Source organism: Macaca mulatta, chromosome 2 (assembly GCF_049350105.2).
Source record: "Macaca mulatta isolate MMU2019108-1 chromosome 2, T2T-MMU8v2.0, whole genome shotgun sequence".
In the NCBI taxonomy this organism is placed as follows: Eukaryota; Metazoa; Chordata; class Mammalia; order Primates; family Cercopithecidae; genus Macaca; species Macaca mulatta.
The window spans coordinates 57489083-57506113 of record NC_133407.1 but is presented as its reverse complement, the minus strand read 5'-3'; the positions used below and the strand labels follow the sequence as shown (position 1 = coordinate 57506113).

General features: G+C 37.5%; 1 protein-coding gene across 2 annotated transcripts in view; it reads left to right on the top strand.

Annotated features, from left to right (window-relative positions):
* The first annotated feature begins 757 nt into the window (after nucleotides 1-757).
* The window catches only part of DHX36 (DEAH-box helicase 36), a 51832-nt gene continuing 35558 nt past the window's right edge, over nucleotides 758-17031 (top strand). For both annotated transcript variants that reach the window (XM_015131845.3, XM_077994165.1), the window contains exons 1-5: nucleotides 758-1046; nucleotides 9584-9708; nucleotides 10445-10679; nucleotides 14046-14084; nucleotides 15838-16008. In XM_015131845.3, the coding sequence (XP_014987331.3) occupies nucleotides 804-1046; nucleotides 9584-9708; nucleotides 10445-10679; nucleotides 14046-14084; nucleotides 15838-16008 (813 nt within the window). In that variant the 5' untranslated portion in view covers nucleotides 758-803. The remainder of the gene's footprint in view (nucleotides 1047-9583; nucleotides 9709-10444; nucleotides 10680-14045; nucleotides 14085-15837; nucleotides 16009-17031) is intronic.

Here is a 17031-nt window from a genome sequence, read left to right as displayed (position 1 = left end):
CATACTTGCTTTGTTCAGTGAGTATTCCCAGCACCTTTACATCAGTTAACCATAACATGAGCTATATATCTCCTGGTGAACATCCAAGCCTGTGTGGCCCAATTACTTGATTATTCAAGAACAGCTTGCACAAAACACTCAAGTGTTCTGGTTAATAAACAGTATATGGTTTCAAATGAACATATGAATCTTCAAAGTAGTTTATTTACATTGCCTAAGAGCTCTGCACTGAATTTGGCTAGACACGCTCATCTTACACTATTGGATAAATGTAGTAAATAGTGACAATACTTTCAAGGAGGTTAAGGGTATTTTAAATTATATGTTTGAAAGATTGTCAGGCTGTTTTCAAGACTTAAGAAGAACTCATTTTTTAGAGAGTTTTAGAAGACGGCGAACTGATACACGAGTTCTTTCATTTCAATCAACGTTTACTACCCTAGGACCTAAGTGCAAGAAAATTGCGGATTTTACCAGGAGTAAGAAAGTAAAAACCAAAAGCCATTGGCTCACTTGCTGGGCCCAGCGAAAGAAAATCTACGGGCCTTTGGCTGGCTGTTGCTCCAGAGGTACAAAGGTAAACAACTCAGGGGTATCAGACAAAACCAGACCCCCGCCACCGTCCAGATCACCGGGGTCGTCACGCGGTGACGTCACCAGAAACCGCTGCTTGTGATGCTAAATGGCCCGCCCTCTTGCGCTGCGCTACGGAAGCAAAACGGAAGTGGGCGCACACTGCCTTCCGGGACCGGACGCCATTTCCAGCGGTTGCTGGTTCTGACGGGTTGCAGTCCGCCAGGACAATGAGTTATGACTACCATCAGAACTGGGGCCGTGATGTGGGGCCCCGCAGCTCCGGTGGGGGCTATGGAGGGGGGCCGGCAGGGGGTCATGGAGGGAACCGAGGCTCCGGAGGAGGCGGCGGCGGCGGAGGGGGTGGTCGAGGCGGCAGGGGCCGGCACCCTGGGCACCTGAAAGGCCGCGAAATCGGCATGTGGTACGCGAAAAAACAGGGACAGAAGAACAAGGAAGCGGAGAGACAAGAGGTAATCTCGGATTCGATAGTGGAGGGGATGAGGCAGCACAGGTTTTCTTCTCTCTCCCGCTGCCCCCTTTTTCCTGGTTTTGTGTCTTAAGTGATGCACGTGCTTTGTGAAATGCAAACGAGGCGCAAATGTATCGTGTGGGCGCTCCCAGTAGCGGGCGTACTGCTTAACATTAGCCATGCGCATCTGACGAAAAACAGGCAGGATTTATGCAGGCTGAATATATACTTTGCTTAGAGGACTTGAGAACTGTGACAAAGCAAATGTTAAGTTCACGTTCTAACCGAAATTAACTTTATTAGGAGTGTCGTTGTCGTATCTCTGGCTATCCTTTCACTTAGAATAATAATTGTCACTTTAAGGTCTTTGCCTGGTGGAGAAGCAAATAGCGATCTTTCTACATTTGAGATAGGTTTGCGCGGAACAAAAGCAGGCAGACACTACTTTGGCTGTGGATCGTTCAGGAAAATAGTCCATCTTTTATTATTAGTGTTAAAATTATCCGCAGACCTAGGTTTTGTTTTGTTTTGTTTTTTGTGTTGGGGTGGAGAAATTTCTATTGATTAGCAGATTCTCTTTGAAAAGGAAAATGAAAGGAATCTCCAGAGATGATTTGGCTTACTCTCCTCTCTTCAGGTGATTGTCAGGTTGATTTGTATCTTAAAGATCTGCAGTAAAGGAAACAAAGTTGTCGGAGTGACTAATAAATAAAATTCTAATAGAAATAATTTTTATCATTAAGCAGGAACTTAGTATATGCCTTTGGTGACTTCCTTTTAAAAACCACCTTATAAAATGTATTATAGAGTGTAATTAGATCATCATTTAGGCTACTTTTTTTTTTTTTTTTTTTTTTTTTTAGACAGGATTTCACTCTGTCGCCCAGGCTGGAGTGCAGTGGCGATCTCAGCTCACTGCAACTTCGACTCCCAAGTTCAAGCGATTCTCCTGCGTCAGCCTCCCGAGTAGCTGGGATTACAGGCGTCCGCCACCCCTCCGGCTAATTTTTGTATTTTTAGTAGAGAGGGTTTCACCATGTTGGCCAGGTTGGTCTCTAACTCCTGACCTCAGGTGATCCACCCGCCTCGGCCTCCCAAAGTGCTGGGATTACAGGCATGAGCCACCGCGCCCGGCCTAGACTACTATTTTAAAACCATTCTATTTCTTTTTATTTCTTTAACCATGTCATGTTCATTCAGGTGTTTCCGGGGGCCTTATCCGTTTATCTTCATAACTTAAACTTCTTTAAAAAACAAACCCACTTCTTTTACAGCCCCAAATTAACTTTTTCGTTGGGCAAACTGGCTTTTGAAAATCAGGATAGGGACGTCTAAGTAACTTTACAACTTTTGTTTATTAAGGCTCTGTTTCAAACAAGGTTTTATGCATGTTGCTCCAGGGACTTGAAGAAATGTGGTATTCAAGGAGCTTACAGTCTAGCTGGGAAAATAATACCTAAACAGATGAAAAGTTAAATAAGTCAGGAAAAAATGTTCATTATTGTTTCCACATGAAGGATATAGCCAGTTGTGCAGTGGATGTTATGAATGGAACTTTTGATTTCTACTTGCGTTCCTATCCTCCTTTTAGTGGTGACCTAACCATTTATTCACTTGCCAAGGCCAAATGAGATTTATCTTTGCTTCTTCCCCTTCATTTCAGCAAATCTCTGCCTTCTTAATATATCCCAATCTAACTGTTCTTACCTTCTAACTAGTCATCTAGCTTCCATTCCTGCTCTGCATTGTCTGTGCTTTGCAGAGCCGCCTATGGTGATCTTTTAAAAGGAAAAATTAGATCATTTCATTCCCTAATTCACAACTTGAATTTGGAAGTCGGGTCACTTCTGTCTCAGTCTAATACATTTCAGTTGCATCTTGACATGTTTTCTGGAAATCTTGGTAATGTGGCTTCAACATAACAGGTTTACCACTTTGCACATTTCTCCGAGCCCATGTCCCCAGTCTGATATAATTATAGCTTTTGTAAACATAATTTATTTTTACTTTTTATTACAGTGTCATACTGTTCTCCTGTCTAAAATGTACCTTTCCGTCTTGTTTTAATGTGAGTATTTTTCAATGGGCTCATCCCAGTTCTTCTTTGACCACCTTTAGCTGATGTCATTGCTTCCCAGTCAGAATTTCGGTAACTTTTACTTTTAAAGTCATGTCATGTGTTTTCAAAATGAATAGTTTTTTTTTTTTTTTGAGTCGGACTCTCAGTGTGTCACCCAGCCTGGAGTGCAGTGGTGTGATCTCGGCTCACTGCACCCTCTATCTCCTGAGTAACTGGGATTAGAGGTGGGCACCACCATACTCGGCTAATTTTTGTATTTTTAGAAGAGACAGGGTTTTGTTATGTTGGCCAGGCTGGTCTTGGGCTCCTAACCTCAGGTGATCCACCAGCCCCGGCCTCCCAAAATGCTGGCATTACAGGCGTGAGTCGTGTTGCCTGGCTGAAAATGAATGCATTCTAATGATGCATTCTTGAACAAATGTTCTTTCAACAAGTATTTATTGAGGACATTATTTTTGTGATGGTATCTTAAGCACTGTATTAATATAGGCTCTACAGAGATTGTGGTTTGTTTGGAGCGATAAATATAATACAATATTAAGGTATTAGAGAATATGTGCTATCACCTAACTCAGGTCAAGGTATTTTAGAAGATTTTTTAGGGATGGTAACCCTTAACCTGAAGTTGAAAGATAGCAAAGTGAATGTACGTGTGTGTGTTTGAAGTTTGGGGTTTGGAAAAGATTCCAGGCAAAGGCAGTAGCATGTGCGACAACACCGAGATCAAGGAAGCACATGTTCAGTTCAAGAAACTAAAAGATGAGAACCTGGATGTGGAGAGTAGTGAGATGAAGTTAGGGCAGTCAGTTTCAAACTTGTTGGCCGCTTTGCACAAAAAGGAATATATTTGAATTTACAACCCAGTACACACATATGTATAACTAGATGAAAAGTTTTGTAAAATAACATTTAATTACCTGCACATTGCTTTGAAGTTTTTTTGTTTTTGAACTTCTCTGTTCTCTTTTAATGCTGTTCATGATCCTTTAATATAATTTCAGAAACAGCAATTTGAAAATCTCTGGGCTAGAAAAATAAGCACGGCCTTGAGATACATTGAGTCTTTCTAAGGACTGTAGCAAGCTGGTAAAACATTGGGAGGCCGAGACGGGCGGATCACGAGGTCAGGAGATCGAGACCATCCTGGCTAACACGGTGAAACCCCGTCTCTACTAAAAAATACAAAAAACTAGCCGGGCGAGGTGGCGGGCGCCTGTAGTCCCAGCTACTCGGGAGGCTGAGGCAGGAGAATGGCGGAAACCCGGGAGGCGGAGCTTGCAGTGAGCCGAGATCGCGCCACTGCACTCCAGCCTGGGTGACAGAGCCAGACTCCGTCTCAAAAAAAAAAAAAAAAAAAAGAATGAAATGACTGGATTTTAAATGTTTAAATTCACTCTGGTAGCAGTATAAGGAATGGATTGAAGAGAGGCAATCCTGGTTCAGGGAGACCAGTTAAGTAGCCCTTGCAGTAACTAAGATGAGAAATGACAGCTTGAATTAGCATGTTGGCAGTGGAGATGGAGGGAAGTGGACAGATTAAAGTGATTTGGGAGGTAGTCTCAAAATGATTTTGTGATCTATTTTATCTGAAGGGGTAAGTACAGTGTTAATGATGACTCTTTTATGCCTGTCTGTAAGGATCAGGCTTGTTGGAGAAAGGTGATTGGCTCGGCTATGGAGACTATGAGTTTGATATTGTTATAGGGCATACAAATGAGGATTTGCAGGAGGGAGAGGGCTGTGTAGATCTGATGCCTAGAAAAATCTAGACTGGAGATAAGTATTTGACAGTTAATGGGCTCATGGGTAGTAGTTGGAGTGTGGGAGTGAATAGTCAGAAACGGAATGGGCCCAGCCTGAATTCTGTAGACCATTGCTTCTCAGACTTGAATGTGCATAGGAATCACCTGACATCTTGTTAAAATGTAGAACACTGGTGGGATCAGAGATTCGACTTTTGTTACAGGCTCCCAGGTGATGCCAGTGTTGCTGGTCTGTAGATCACTCAGGCTGTCAAATACAGAAAATGAAAATTTAAGGGACAGGCTGAGGAAAAGAAGGTTACAAAAGAATCTAGGAAGGATCAGCTAGAGAAGAGAAAAATAAGATGTGTGTTGTTTTGAAATCTAAGAGTAGTGTTTAAAGGAGAGAAGAGTGTATCATCAACAACAGGAAGTAATTGATAGTGGCAAGCATGCACAAATGACGTAAGAGCTGAGAATGTCTATTGGATTTATCAACAAGGTCGTTGATGATCTTAATGGGAGCCCTTTCTGTGGCATTGTAGAAGTAAAAGCCAGATTGCAGTAGGGTAGCAAGTGAAACAGAGATTAAGAAGTGAAACATTTTCCAGCAGTTTTGCTGTGAAGAGGTGGAAGAAAAATAGGGCAGTAGCTGATAGGGGTAAGGGAATTCAAGAGAGGGTTTTTTGTTTTTGTTGTTTCTAAGGTGAAGAGATTTGACCATGTTCATGCCCTGATGGGAAGCGCACGGTGAAGAGGAAATCAAAGTGGGCCAAATTATACTGCAGTAATAACTGACCCCCAAATCTTTATGGTTTACAACAAGCAAGGTTTGATTTTCTACCACATTACTAAAAGAGGCAAACTAGAATATCGATTGACTGCCTAATGTCTACTGGAGAGGTTAGAAATTTAGGAAAGCAAGGTAAATTTCAATGAAGGAGGTGGCCCTGAGGACAGGAAAGGAATTGAACTGCGGAGCTCAGGTTGAGGGGTTAGCCTTTAAAACACACTTCTTTTTTAACAGGAAAGAAAAAAGGATAAATTCTGATACAGGTGGGTTTAGGTTTGGTGATAACCAACTGAGGACCTTTTCTTCTTGGGGCTTTTGTTTTGTGAAAAACTGTGTGTGCATGCTGAGGGCAAACAGAAAGGTGGTGCTGGCCTGTTACAGAGAATGGGGAGATAGTTTGAAGTAGTTGCACATGATTAGGAAGCTGATACGATAAATTTGGTGGACATCATTTAGGGTCTGTTGCCAGGAACTGAAAACTAGAAGCAGGATATTTGAGAATATCCAAGAAAGCAGGAAATAATCAAAATTCTATGACAAAAGAAAATAGTCATGAAACAAAATGTGTTTCTGAGATTCTCCAGGCAAGGAGTGAAATAAAGTGAAGTGTGGTAGAACTAGAAGAAGGTTGTTGAGTGGGAGAGAGGCATCCTACAATAAGGCAAGATCCAAGTTTGGAATTAAGGTATTTTCTCTGCTATCTGGTGCGTCCAGAAACTCATTGTGGGGAGAACATCATTAAAAATACGAATCTTTTTATTTAGAGTGTAAATTATGTTTTCAAGGTCTAATCATACATGTTCATTGTAAAAGATAGATTCAACTGTTCATTCCTGGGGCATATACCGTGGCCAGAGTTATATCTGGCAGAGGCACTGCAAAAAGTATAGGATATGGAGAGTGAATAGCCTCTTTTTAAATTAATAGTAATAAAAACAAGATCCTACTACACTACTGACTTTTTTGATTTAATACTTTGGTCATCTTTCCTGTTTGTATACTTGCAGAAAGATCTACCCACTCTTAACCATTGGGTGTACTACAATTCAACTAATTCCTTATTGATTAGCAGATGCTTACTTGGTATATATGCATTGTGTAAGGTATCTTAAAGACTACCAACTAATGTTGACTTTTTAATTAAAACTAATTTTGTTGTGATAGTTTGGACTGAAAGATTGTGTAGATCTGTTTATTTTCTGTAGACTGTTACGTTATCCAGTAATTCACCTTTCCCAAGGGACGTGAAATCTCATAAAATTAGAATAATCTTTTGTGCTGTTATGGGCAGGAGGTGGGCAATGTGTTGTGAAATGTCAATCTAGGAAATTGTTTACTAAACAAAATACAGAGTAATGAGTTAACATGGAAAAGTGAGAACTGTAGGAATCTTAGCATAACAGGAATCATAACATACAGGTTATGTTCTAACTAAACAGATACATCAAGAAACCTTAAGAGGACTTTTAGTAGACACATTTTATATCCTGACAACTGAAATTAGCCACTTATTTTCACTTCAAAAAAGGAGGTAGCGTATAGTTCATTGGCTTTGCTTCCTCAGATTTGTTTTATTACTAACTTCTTATTTTTATCACATTAGGTTATCCTCCTACTCATGTAAACTTATTTGAGCTTTCACAAAGCATGTAATACTGAATTAGAATTAGAATGTCTCATAAAACCCTGTCTCTTGTCTTAAACATGTTTATGTCTTGTTCTCCTGGGACATATACTCCCCCACCCACCCTGGGTTTTCAAACTTTATGTTAAACTTTGTTATGACCAGCTATTTTCGTGTTTGTTTAATTGGGATAGAATACAGTGAAGAGAAGATAAGAGTTGCACTGTACAGAGTAAGGAAAGTATTTTGTGAAATTACCTAGTTGTATTTGTGTGTACTGAGTCATTAGTTTTACTGCAGATTGCTATGAAAAAAATAAAAAACAATTGAAATCTGTTGCTCTAGATTTTAGAATATTTTACACATTTGCCATCTGCTTTCATCAGTCTCCTTACCTTAGCTCCTGCTTCCCTCTTTTCTCCCCAAAAATAACCAAACCTCAAAAACTAAAAACACCTTGAAGAACATTCCCAACTGCCTAGTTGTTGGATACAGTGGTAATTTTTTCAGTTCTCTGCCTTAGTTATGTCAATTTTATACTTCTGATTCCTTTTTTTAACACCTTTCTTCACTTCATAGGGGTGGTTTGTCACTGTGTGCTCCTAGTCTTTTGCTTGTTCTCTTGATTATTCCTCTGACTTATTTTCTTGCCTTGGCCCCCTGAATGCCAGACTTGGTCGACCGTCTGTCCTCATCTTTGGAGGTGGTATTACTTGTAAATTAAAAGAATCCTGTGTCTGTGTGATTTCAACTTTACAGAACACTCCAAAATTTCTATCATAACTCTAAAAACAAAACCTTTCAGAGATCCATTTCCATATATTCATCTGGCTAATCATTATTACAAGTTGGGAACTTTCATCATTGTTCTTTTTTTTTTTTTTTTTTTTTTTTTTGAGACGGAGTCTCGCTCTGTCGCCCAGGCTGGAGTGCAGTGGCTGGATCTCAGCTCACTGCAAGCTCCGCCTCCCGGGTTCACGCCATTCTCCGGCCTCAGCCTCCCGAGTAGCTGGGACTACAGGCGCCCGCCACCGCGCCCGGCTAGTTTTTTGTATTTTTTAGTAGAGACGGGGTTTCACCGTGTTAGCCAGGATGGTCTCGATCTCCTGACCTCGTGATCCGCCCGTCTCGGCCTCCCAAAGTGCTGGGATTACAGGCTTGAGCCACCGCGCCCGGCCACTTTCATCATTGTTCTTAATTGCCTAAAATCCAAACTTAGCATCCTGTTTTGACCTCCATCACCACTACATGTACACAAAAATGTACAGTAACACAGAGCAGCCTCCTCCTAATGATTCATCTTACTGCTGTTCTCTCGTGATCCACCCTCGAATTTGAAAACAATTGTCTTTGATTCTTCCTTTTTGTCTGTCTCCAACTTCCACCAAATAGTCATTAAGTCCTATGGTTTCTTTCTTTCGATTTTTGACTGTTTTCTTTTCGTTTATACTTTTACCTTCCTCCTCCTTTGGTTCTTTAACCTAACACACTCTAATTTTCACCACTCCTCATGTGTTTCCTTTTGCCTATGGATTTATATGCACATTAGAACCTAACGTTTGTAGACCCGTAGATTTTGAAGAATCTGTTTTTCAACTTTGTCTAAATATAAAAGTCTCCAAAGAATTGGGTTTTGGCAATTTTTTTTTTTTTTTTTTTTTTTTTACCTTGGACATTTCTTAAATGCGTAAAGTTTCTGAAAATTTTCATGGTTCACCATGGACCTTTATCTTTGTCCAATTTGTTGTGTTCTCATTCTTTGAAGCAACTGCGTCATTTGCCACATTGGATCACCTAATGAGCACTGATCAATTTTATTTACTCCTTCTGAGCTCAGCCTTACTTACCAATATATTCTTCTGTTTAGTGTTAAGAACTTTCAAATGTTCATTGCGACCAAACTATTTCCAGTTTTCAACTTTTTTCTTAAACCATTTGAGTTTTAATAACTTCGAAATTTTAAGATAAGGTGAAATTCATAATAATTAGTATGTGAGGATTGGGAGTAAGAGAACCAGAGTTGTAGGAAGAGACATAAATGAGCTTTCTTTGCCAGTCATATTAGGGCTAATTTTTTAAATGCTTGTTGGAAAAGGTCTAGAAGGATATGTACCAAAATTTTAATATTAATTAATTAGGTCTAGGAAGGGGGATTGGGCTAGAGGACAAGTGTGAATACCTTTCTTTTATATGTATTTGTTGAACGTATATTACTTAGCTTTTATTTTCTTTAGTATCAAATAATTTTTGCATATGCTTTCTTATGGTGACAAGATGCTTTTTTCTTGGCACAAACTAGAGAGCTGTAGTACACATGGATGAACGACGAGAAGAACAAATTGTGCAGCTACTGAATTCTGTTCAAGCGAAGAATGATAAAGAGTCGGAAGCACAGATATCCTGGTTTGCTCCTGAAGATCATGGGTACAACAAGAAGTATTTTTTTAAAGAATAGGCAAAGAGTAAAAAATAACATCTTTATTTTCTTCAATAAGTGAAGTTTAACCTTGATGTACTTTTTTTTCTTATGTAGATTAAACAGATTTAGAGAATGACTTTTAAAAATTTAGATGGCATGTTTCCACAGGAAAGCTAAATGGTATGAATAATAGTGTATCTGGATATGAGGTGTATTAAGTTGTTATTTATTCTTCTCTCTACCTGTCCTCTTTGTATTTATGAAATTATTCTATCTGCGAGATCTGCAAGAAGTGAAATTGCTACTGTTTTAGAAAGGTTACAAGAACTGTATCATTTAGAGGAAAAATTAGTACAAGTATTTCATGGACTGTGTATTGTAGCATCCTATTTTTAGCTCAGAAAGGGTGGCAAGATAAAAAGATGTTGTGACATGAAACAAGTTCAAGAAAACCAGAAAAAGAGAAACACTGTAACTAACTGCAGTGAAGGAATGACTATTGTGTGGATTTTTTAACTACCACAAGGAATAACTTAATCTGGCAATATCTATTTAAAGGAAGGAAAAATTTGAATTTGTTATAAGAATCTAAGTATATTTTCATAATTACTGTACTAAGAAAAGCTTTAGATTTGGATGACTGTGAAATATTTCAACAATGTTTTGTTTTGTTTTGTTTTGTTCCAGGGTTCGAGTGGCTCTTCATCTGACCTTTCTTATTTTCTTATTTTGTCGAAACAGATATGGTACTGAAGTTTCCACTAAGAACACACCATGCTCAGAGAAGAAACTTGACATCCAGGAAAAGAAGTTGATAAACCAAGAAAAAAAAATGTTTAGAATCAGGAACAAATCATATATTGACCGAGATTCTGAGTATCTCTTGCAAGAAAATGAGCCAGATGGAACTTTAGACCAAAAATTATTGGAAGATTTACAAAAGAAAAAAAATGACCTTCGGTATATTGAAATGCAGGTAGTAGAAAGATGTCAAAAAATATTTTGTCATTTTTTTTCTTATACTTTCTAAAAATGTATATATGGTTAGAGGTAGCTGCATGGCATAGATCAGTGAGATCCTCAACAAGACATCCTCGGTGGGAATTACTTTATTTTCGAATGGTAGAGAAAAGCAGTGGGAATGGAAGTTACACATAACCTACAGTATCCTATCTCATCCACAGAAGCTTATCTGGTGAGGAGAAGAAATGTTTGAGAAATGCTGGTGCAAATGGAAAAAAAAAACTTACTCTTCAGCTTTTCTAGGCCAGTTTAGTGAGGTGCCATGTGCAGTAAAGGCAGTTAAAATTGTAAAGCTTGTTCCAGGTTACTTAATACATCTCTTTTTTTGTAGATGATAAAATTAAATATTTCAGAAGTTATGTGATGTGCTATGTTCACTAACATTGTAAATACAGGACTATCACAAGACCTGAGAGTCTCCTGAATTCTGATATTTTCTTTCTACGCTAGGCAAGATATTTTAAGGTCCCTTTCAGTTAAAACATAAAATTGTATGATTTGTGGGTGTTCTAGAGGTGTAATAAAGTGGTTGCATGTATGTGTGTATATTTTTAAAAGAAATTACTGAGGGAACTCTGAGGGCCATATCTTAATATGTAAATACACATTGCTGTTTTTGATAAAGAAAGGATATAGCACCTCCTATAGGAAAGAAAGGATCCCTCAGCTAACTGATGAAAGCTGAATTTCCTTATTAGGAAAGAATGATCCACGGACTGTTACTGATGAAAGTTGGATTTCCTTATTAGAATAGATAAGCCGAGGTTGTCCAGGGCCAAATTGTGTAGCTCTTTGATGCCTGTTGGGTAAAACTGATTTGAAAATGGAGGAAATTTCAGGGTGAATTAATTCAGAATCTTCTGGTTGAGAAGAGCTGCTTGAACAGCCTTAAGAACAAGGAGAATTAGTGTCTTTCTCTTTGCTATATATGGTAGATAGAACTCATATACTAAAGATGGGTGATTGATCTAGTTCAGAGAAAGAAAAAAATGTGTAAAACATTTGAAAAGTTGATGGTCTTCCTATTTCTCATGTGTTGTCATAAATGCTTCATATATACTACATGATTTAAGCTTCTCAACAACCTTGAATATGAGACTACATGTCTGTTGTAGATGAGGAAAAAGATTTAGGTTAAGTGACCTACCTAAGGTTGCATAGCTCATAACAGAATCATCTAAAATTCAGCTGTGTTTAAGAACTCAGCTTTTTAATCATTTTTAGCCATGTGCAATATTTTTTCTTGATGTTCTTTAATAAACATTAATCTTCTGCTTCCTGAATACCAGTTATTGTGCTATATGTGTGTGTGTGTATGTGTATATATATTTGAGACAGGGTCTCAGTCTGTGACCCAGGCTAGAGTGCAGTGGTGCCATCATGGCTCACTGCAACCTCGACCTCCTGGGCTCAAGTGATCCTCCCACCTTAGCCTCCTGAGTAGCTGGGACTACAGGAATGTGCCAGTACGCCTGGTTAATTTTTGTAATTTTTGTGGAGATAGGGTTTTGCTTTGTTGCCCAGGCTGGTCTTGAACTCATGGGCTTGAGCGATCCTCCCACCTCAACCTCCCCAAATTCTGGAATTATGGGTGTGAGTCACCACGCCAGCCAATTGTGCTTATTACTCTTTTTTTAAGAGTAATAAGATATTTCCTGTCCTCAGAGAGCTTACAGTTGAACTATCTCACATCTTGGTGATGGTCAAAAGCACATAGAAACTTTGGCTGCCTTGGGAAAGAATATTGGACTATACTTCTCTTTCCAGTGGCATTTACATGTGTAAATCATATATGGTTAATGCCAGTTTGAAATGCAGTGGGATACCTTGTGTATAAGTATGTGTTAAGATGGTAACATTTGACTACCTGGGGTGTTAATACTTATGTCATTAAAAAATAGTTTTTAGATAATTTAAAAATTATTACAAGAGAAGTTATTATAAGGTAAAGTAAGTGTGGTAGCTTTTGTTATTTTAAAATCGCTAGAATTCATTTCAGTCATCACAGTGATTGTTATTTTTATGGTGCTGATAAGAATTACCTGACCATGACAAACATGACAATAATATAATACTAGATTAACAAAGACAATTCTAATTTTATTAATTTTATATATATATATATTTTAATTGTTTCCTTTTTTTTTTTTTTTATTTTGAGATGGAGTCTTGCTCTGTCACCCAGGCTGCAGTGCAATGGCGCGATCTCGGCTCACTGCAACCTCCACCTGCCAGGTTCAAGCAATTCTCCTGCCTCACCCTCCCAAGTAGCTGGGACTACAGGCGTGCGCCACCATGCCCGGCTAATTTTGTGTAGTTTTAGTAGAGACAGGGTTTCACCATGCTGGCCAGGCTGGTCTCAAACTCCTGACCTCATGATCTGCCTGCCTCAGCCTCCCAAAGTGCTGGGATTACAGGTGTCAGCCACCACACCCGGTCAGTTTTTTCCATTTTAATAAAGGGCGTTTGTTAAAGCTGACTTTATTTTTATGCCACTGAAGATTCTTTTTTTACATTATATGTACTTAGTTGAATGTAAACTACAGTACTGCTTCTTAAGTATTTATGTAATATGGGTATAAAGTTCCATAAAAGTTTTCAGAATTAGGAAGAAATTGTCACATAAATACAGGAAAGAATAGTCATTCCTTTTGTAGTATTCTAATTGTAATTTAACACATTGGAAATCTGTTGAGTAGCTTATATGGCTTATATGTGTCAGAAACTGGTGTTTGCTTTTTATATAACGGTTTTTCATTTAGACATTGTGGCAACCCTGTGAGATAAAATCTTTTAGACGTTCACACTTTATGACTTAACTGAGATCACAGCTCTAAAATGGCAGTACCACATTTTCTGACTGTGCAGATACTACTTTTCTCTTACACTCAAAGACAAGTATCCTGAAATAATTTCTGAATCTGCTCCAGTGTGGCTAATGTATTAGTAAATAGTATACTGTTGGGTGGGAAAAGATAATACAGAAATCAAATCTAAGATGAATATATCAAACATATTGAAAAATAGTGAAAGTAATTTAGCAATCATTAGAATGCTGTTAGGACAGATCCGATTTCATTTTACTGCCACTGAGTTTAAAGCATTGTCTCCATTTTGCTGGGAATGGAGTTCTGGTTTTGAATGTTTCAGACATAAAAGGAATTGATAAATTATTCTTATAATTTTTTTACACAAGCCATAAGATAATAAAAATACTTTTGGATTCTAGCGAATTTACCCTATGATATATCCTAATTACCATGATTATAATTTAATTACATATCTTTTGTGAAAATTTAAAACTTTTTTTAAATTTCAGCATTTCAGAGAAAAGCTGCCTTCATATGGAATGCAAAAGGTAAAGTGTTTTTTTCCACTATTTAATTTGATTTACAAATTAAATACACAATTTTTTTTTTTAAAGAGCTCTGTATCAAGAAAAAAATGTAAATTAATGAACTTTCTTCTACAGGATAGTATTGGAAGTTAATTTTATTCTTTTGAATTAAGGACAGAAAGAAATAAAAGGATATAAACAATTTTCCTGATGTTTTCTCCTGTTTTTGTTCATAATTGAAATCTTTGAAATTTAAAAAGTAAAATTTCCTCTTATAAGTTACTTTGGATAAATAGCTTGCACTTAAGTCAAGACCAGACACTTCAGTTAAGATTAATGTACAAATTAATATATTAATTAAAATCAAGGTGCGAAATAATTTATGTACTACTAAAAATACAGTTCTTTAATTTATTACGCTATATCTTAAAATATGATTACCCTATATAGAATAATATGATCGCTCATCCTTCTCTGTTTTCTCAACCTTATTTTATTTTACTTTATTTTTTGCTTTTCATAGCACTTATTACCACCTGACATTTGTGTGTCTTCCCTTCCCAGGCCAGTGTAAGTTCTTGAGGATAGGATTTGTTTTGTTCACTCTGTGTCTCTTGACTCAGAACAGTGCCTGGCATTCTAAAGACATCCAATAAACAAATACCTATTGAATGGATGAATCACATTTCACTTCTCGGTATTTACCAGCTATAATTTCAGTGTTCAAACTTAAAACTTTTTTCTGATATATATACATCTATATATATGTATAATGTGTTAGAATAAGTGGGGAATTTTTTTTTTTTTTTTTTTTTTGAAAGGGAGTCTTGCTCTGTCACCAGGTTGGAGTGCAGTGGCATGATCTCGGCTTACTGCAACCTCTGACTCCTGGATTCTAGCGATTCTCCTACCTCAGCTTCCTGAATAGCTGAGGTTACAGGTGCCCACCACCATGCCCAGCTAATTTTTGTAGTTTTAGTAGAGATGGGGTTTCACCATGTTGGCCAGGATGGTCTCGATCTCCTGACCTCGAGATCCACCTGCCACTGCCTCCCAAAGTGCTGGGATTATAGGCGTGAGCCACTATGCCTGGCCTAAGTGGGGAATTTTTAAAAGGTAGGTTTTCAAATTAAATTGTTTTGTACATGAAAATAACCCCTAACATCCCTTTGAGATAGTAAGATGACTTTGTTTATACAGTGAATATTATTATTAAAAATACGAATACATACAATTTTGTAGAAGAACATCTTCCCCAAGTGTGAGGTTTTCTAGATAGCTTTGGTTTAGATATTTAATGACTTTATTTTAATTATTTGGAAGGAAGTCATTTTAAACTACAGTATTTTCTTCCTTGTTCCTAAAATGGCATACAAAACTTGTTCTGCAGACAAAGCCATATTTATGAATTATATAAATTCGTAATGTCATCAGTAGTTGTTTAGGCCGGGAGTTTGCTTCTGTAGTCAGTAGCCCCACATGTCAACATTATTTTAATTCTTCTGCGTGGAACTTATAAGCTATCTCTTCTTGTTTATGTCAGTATGTTTTTCTTTAACAGTGCTTTGGCTTTGTTCTTTATAGTTTGGTGTACTTATCTCTTGCAGATTGGTAGATCCAGATATCCAAACTGCCGGTATTGGATATGACAAAATTTAGAAAACATTAATATATTTTTTAAAAATAATTATCTTCAGTTTGGTCGAATTTTGATTAATATCTTTTTTCAAACTTAGACAACATGTGATTTTCTTTATTTTCCCTTTTGAAATAGGAATTGGTAAATTTAATTGATAAACATCAGGTAACAGTAATAAGTGGTGAAACTGGTTGTGGCAAAACCACTCAAGTTACTCAGTTCATTTTGGATAACTACATTGAAAGAGGAAAAGGATCTGCTTGTAGGATCGTTTGTACTCAGCCAAGAAGAATTAGTGCCATTTCAGTAAGTAATCTCTTAACTTATTACAAATGTCTTTTTTAAAGTAATCTTGCTAGAACCTACTGATTCTGAAGGTGTGGAGTGATTCTTAATTAGGCTTAGGATTTGTGACTGTGAAAGCAAATATTTGCTTAACATGTTTAATAATAAAGGCCAAAAAATTGAGTAACCACTGTCTTAACAGATAATAGATATTTATGAATTCAAGATAAACTTTATATCCAGGCAAATTTCAGTGTGTATTCACAAGAATGAAATAGATAAAATGTTTCCGGAATTGATTACAAGCTTCAAATAATCTCCATCATTTGATTCCTTTACATTTTACTACTTGGATTATTTAATTTTTTTTTTTTTTACTTCTGTCATTTTTTCAGTATATGAATGGTGGTGAAAGTGGGAAACCTTTTAAGCTGTATTTCTATAATCAGTGTTTTATTTAATTATTTTTTGAGATAGGGTCTTACTTTGTCACTTAAGGTGGAATGCAGTGGTGATAACACGGCCTCAGTGCAGCCTCAACCTCTAGAGTTCAAGTGATCCTCCTGCCTCAGCCCCCCAAGTAGGTGGTACTATAGGCATGTGCCACCATACCTGGCTAATATTTGTATTTTTTGTAGAGATGGGGTTTTGCCGTGTTGCCCATGCTGGTCTTGAATACTGGGCTCAAATGATCTGCCCACTTAAGCCTCCCAAAGTGCTGGGATTACAGGCATAAGCCACTGTGCCCAGTCATAGTCAGTCATTTTGAATGCAGCTACTCAGTAAGAGGAAATTTATCATGAGGAAAAATAAGGTATTGTTTCTGGTTTGTCAAGTCCAAAATTTTGGGAAGGCATACATAAGTAACACTTATAAGTAACTTATTTCAGGTTGACTATACGAAATCCAGAATGCTCCCAAATCTAGAACTGTTTGAGTACCAACATGGAAATGCTCACTAGAGCATTTCACATTTTGGATTTTCAGATTTGGGATGCTTAACAAGGGCAAGTATAATGAAAATATTCCAAAATCCAAAACCGG